Source organism: Cucurbita pepo, chromosome 11, assembly GCF_057944985.1.
Source record: "Cucurbita pepo subsp. pepo isolate OVF chromosome 11, ASM5794498v1, whole genome shotgun sequence".
Taxonomy (NCBI): Eukaryota; Viridiplantae; Streptophyta; class Magnoliopsida; order Cucurbitales; family Cucurbitaceae; genus Cucurbita; species Cucurbita pepo.
In genome coordinates, this window is record NC_141808.1 from 13,983,694 (window position 1) to 13,988,733 (window position 5,040).

The window sequence follows — 5,040 nt, forward strand, 5'->3', positions numbered from 1 at the left end:
TACAAAGAAGTTTGATTGTCTTCATTTGGATAAGAAAAAATTGCGGCTCTAGCTTTGGTAGCCATTCAACCTGTTCAAGCTAAGGAAATTCCAGTAGCCTCTGGTTCTTAAGAGGACTCTTGTTAAGGTGGTTCTAACCTAAGAGAGTCTGAATATTGATATTTTGGTGTAGATTGGTTCATTGGTTGTATTTGGGACAAAAAGTGGGTGGAATCGGAGATCCGGGGAAGTGTTTATGGTCCCCAAAGGATTAGAGACAGGAAGGAATTTTAGAATGAGTTGGGTTATCTTTATGGCTTTTGTGGCTCGATTTGGTGTGTTGTTGGTGATTTCAATGTCACTCTGTCCCAGCAGAAAAGGCCTATCCAGGTAGGATAACTAGATCAATGAGGCTCTTCAATGGCTTTATAGTTAGGAAAGCTATTCGACCCTCTTATTCTAAATGAGAAGTTCACTTAGGATCTGTATTAGGATTGGCAGGTTCTTGCTCTCGAAGGATTGGATCGAGAGTTTTGGTGAGGTTAGGTAGATGATGGGTTTGAGAGTTACCTTAGAAATGGGGTTCATGTCGCATCGTTTTAAGAACACGTGGTTAGAGCACCCCTCCTTTAAATCCTACTTGTCTTTGTGGTGGAATGTCACGGTCCTATGTAACTTGGAAGGTTATAGTTTCATGGTTAGAACACGTGGATAAAGAGGGGTTCATGAATTTATTAATATACGTATAGTTGTATACAACACGAATAACCTTGATGCCATGATTATTACTCTTATCATGAAGAAAAAAACGTTGATGTCATGTTTTCTTAACAAATACAACTCTTAGATTATTATTATTTTCTTTGTTAAAAGGAAACAATATCTTTGAACTCTTTAATTATTGTGAATGTAGTTTAGCTTAAGATGAGAAACTAGCATGATCAAATTGAGATATTAATTTACGCGTCCCAACTCCGTCTTTCAGGTGCATTTATGTTCGTACATATTGTCCATGAAGGCCATAATTTTTTGTTCTCGACAAATCTTAACTTCCAAAAGGTTTGGAGGTTCTGCTGCCCATGAACGTTTTAACAGTTCTAAAGTTGAACTTTTTTCCAAACAAGTGTGTGAGATAATATTGGACAAGTATCCTGACCTCAAAACATTGAATAAACTTCACTCCAAGATTATTGTTAATGAACATCTTCGGATTGATCCAACTCTTGCTATTAAGCTTATGAGAGCTTACTCTGCTAATGGGGTAACAAGAGTTGCCCGATACATATTCGATAGAACTCTTGAAAAGAATGTTGTGTTTTTTAATGTCATGATAAGAAGTTATGTGAACAACAACTTGTATGTTGAAGCTCTTTCCATTTATCAAGTCATGTCAAGTTGTGCTTTTAATCCTGATCATTACACATTCCCTTGTGTTTTGAAGGCATGTTCTGGATTGGATAATTTGAGGGTTGGGTTACAAGTTCATGATGCAATAGTGAAAGTTGGTCTTGACTCGAATTTGTTTATTGGTAATGCTTTGGTAGCCATGTATGGTAAATGTGGTCGTTTAAGGGAGGCTCGAAAAGTCCTTGATCAAATGCCAAATAGAGATGTGGTTTCTTGGAATTCAATGGTTGCTGGGTATGCACAAAGTGGGCAATTTGATGATGCTTTGGAAATTTGTAAGGAAATGGATTCTCTAAAGCTGAATCATGATGCTGGTACAATGGCTAGCCTTTTGCCTGTCGTGAAAGCTGAATCATCACCGGAAAATGTTCGGTATGTCCATAACATGTTCGAGAAGATGGCTAGGAAGAGTTTGGTTTCATGGAACGTGATGATAGCAATATATGTGAATAATTCTATGCCAAATGAAGCCGTTAGCTTATTTTCACAAATGGAGGAATGCGGGATGAAGCCCGATGCAGTTACAATTGCGAGCCTTCTTCCTGCTTGTGGGGACCTTTCAGCTCTATTTCTAGGAAGGCGTCTTCATAAATATATCGAGAAGGACAATCTTCTGCCGAATTTGTTACTGGAGAATGCATTGCTTGACATGTATGCTAAGTGTGGCTGTTTAGAAGAAGCTAGGGATGTATTTGATAAGATGAAGTTGCGAGATGTCGTGTCATGGACATCAATGATGTCTGCGTATGGAAAAAGCGGTCAAGGCTATGATGCCGTGGCACTCTTTGCGAAGATGCTAGACTCGGGTCTAAACCCGGATTCCATTTCTTTTGTTTCTGTACTCTCTGCTTGTAGCCATGCAGGATTGTTGGAGCAGGGGCGTCGTTACTTCCATATCATGACTGAACAATATAGGATAGTTCCTAGGATAGAACACTTCGCATGCATGGTTGATCTATTTGGACGAGCTGGTGAAGTGGAAGAGGCATATAGTTTCATCAAGCAGATGCCAATGGAGCCAAATGAAAGAGTTTGGGGTGCACTTTTGAGTGCTTGTCGAGTGCACTCGAAGATGGATATCGGACTCATAGCTGCCGATTCTCTTTTTCAATTGGCCCCTAAGCAATCGGGCTACTATGTCTTGTTATCGAACATTTATGCAAAGGCTGGTATGTGGAAAGACGTAATGAATGTTCGAAACGCAATGAAGAAAATAGGAATTAAGAAAGTGCCGGGCATTAGTAATGTCGAGCTTAAGGGTCAAGTTCATACATTTCTTGCTGGTGATCAATATCATCCACAGGCAAAGAGTATATATGAAGAGCTGGATTTATTAGTTGGGAAGATGAAGGAGTTAGGCTACATTCCTCAAACTGAGTCAGCTCTCCACGACGTCGAGGTTGAGGATAAAGAATGTCATCTAGCTATTCATAGTGAAAAGTTGGCGATTGTCTTTGCTATTTTAAACACGAAGCATGGTACACCAATTAGAATTACCAAGAACCTTCGTGTTTGTGGGGATTGCCATGTTGCGATTAAACTTATCTCGAAAATAGTGTCACGTGACATTATTATTAGAGATTGCAACCGTTTTCACCATTTCAGTAATGGAATTTGCTCGTGTGGAGATTACTGGTGAGCGTCCTAGATGTTTAAGTAACTTCGGAGATCATTTGGGAAATGGACAAGCTTGTGATGCCACCATTTTTCTTGCCTTCGAAGCTTTAGGTGATATGATTTATCTTCTATAAGTATCTGTTCTCATAGTTTCCATTTGCATTTTTGGTGTGAATTGTGATGTATTTAATTTGAACTCCTTAAGTAAGAAACATAACTTTGTTAGTATCTGCATTCTTGTACACCATAACTTTGTTAATAATCTTGTTTTGAGTAGCTTGTTTTGCATGTTGAGCAGGTCCTTGATGATGAGGCAGACAGGTTATTGAATGTCGACTTCGAAAAATCAATATATGAAAGTACAAACGAAATGGCTCGCGAGAGAGCATATCTATTTTCTGCTACTACAAAAAAGGTATATGAGAACATTTTCACAGAGCATATCTCTTTTGAATATTTACAATTTCACAGAGCTTCCTCTTTCTTTAGTTTTTCATTATCTGATTATGATGATGCTATACCTTTTTATTCGTATAAAATTATTTGTAGTTATTGTTCGTTTGGTAATACAGTTTGTCAGTCATAGAGATGTACCTAGATGATCGAGGAGTTCCTCGTCTGTCCGTCTCTTAGGGATAAGAGCTGTTTCTTGTGGCTTATGGGGTGTGTGATTTATCGTGGGGTTTGTGGGGTGAAAGGAATAATAGTGTGAGATCCCACATCGGTTGGAGAGAGGAACGAAGTATTCTTTAGGAAGGTGTGGAAACTTCTCCCTAGCACACACATTTTAAAAATCAAAAACCTTAAGGAGAATTCCGAAAGGGAAAGCCCAAATAGGACAATATTTGCTAGTGGTGGGCTTGGACTGTTACAGATGGTATCAGAGCCAGACACCGAGCACAGATGCTGTGCTCCAAAAGAGAGTGGATTGTGAGATCATACATCGATTAGAGAGGGAAACGAGTGCAGAATGAGTGCTAGTGAGGATGTTGGGTCCCAAGGGGGGTGGATTGTGAAATCCCACATCGGTTGGAGAGGGGAACGAAACATTCTTTCTAAGGGCGTGGAAACCTCTCCCTAGTTGTTACAATAGTGTTTAGAGGGTTGGAATGGGATCCAAGAGATGTGTTCCTTTTTTGGATGCTCGTGGGTTCTTTCATTTTTTTTCAAAAAAAAAACTCCATTCTCTATGAAATGATGTTTTTTTTAATTAAAAAGAAAAGGCTAAAGTTTAACAGATTGTTTCTGGACACTGATATTGAATTCTTTCAGATTGAAGCAGCAACCAAATATTGTAGAGTAGACACATTGAAGCAACAATATTATTCTATCACTGCAAAGTATAAGGTTATTCTACTTCTTGCTTTCTTACTTTTATTGTGTCCATCTAATAATGTTGATTTTTCATTTTTTAAGGATCATGTTTTCCCTTTCCATTCTCCCTTCCTTGTACAGGGTTCGTAACTTGATCGTTTTAGTTATCGGGGAGGAGAGGGGTTCGTGTTTTGGGTTTTCATAATTAAATGTCGTTCAAACACGGGAGTGTTATATGGTTTTCACTCGCCTTTTATCATTAGCTCTTCGAAATCCATGCATATTAAAGAAAAATATTGAATGTGACAACTTTCTTGGGACATTGTTAAACGTCGATGGGAAAACAAGGACACAACTAACTCCAATTTGGATCGTGAAGATTGAATGTACAAATGGATATGAATGTAACTATCCTAGCTTTGCCTCCATGATCTAGGATGTGACTTGAGTATTTAAAAATATTCAGCAAGTAACCTCACTATTGGCGTAAAGGAATGCAAACACAAGCAATCATAATGACCTGTTTTTTCATAAAACATCGTACCCTCGGGCTCAACTAGTTCAAGCAGGGTTGGATGTGCAATATTTCTCTACACATGGCTTCCGCATGCGCACATAGATCCACCAAACATGCTCATATACGACTCCTTGGACCTGACTAGTCAACAAACATAAATATCGTAAGGTACGCGTTTCACACTAATTGTAATGGGGGAGTATCTC

At 38.8% G+C, this 5,040-nt stretch overlaps 1 protein-coding gene across 1 annotated transcript; it reads left to right on the top strand.

Moving 5' to 3' along the window:
* The first annotated feature begins 972 nt into the window (after positions 1–972).
* LOC111805271 (putative pentatricopeptide repeat-containing protein At3g49142) lies at positions 973–4,801 on the top strand. The gene is given in 4 exon segments (XM_023690260.2): positions 973–995; positions 997–3,114; positions 3,302–3,418; positions 4,276–4,801. Coding segments are annotated over 2 exon segments (2,052 nt in total). The 3' UTR covers positions 3,026–3,114; positions 3,302–3,418; positions 4,276–4,801.
* The last annotated feature ends 239 nt before the right edge of the window (positions 4,802–5,040 follow it).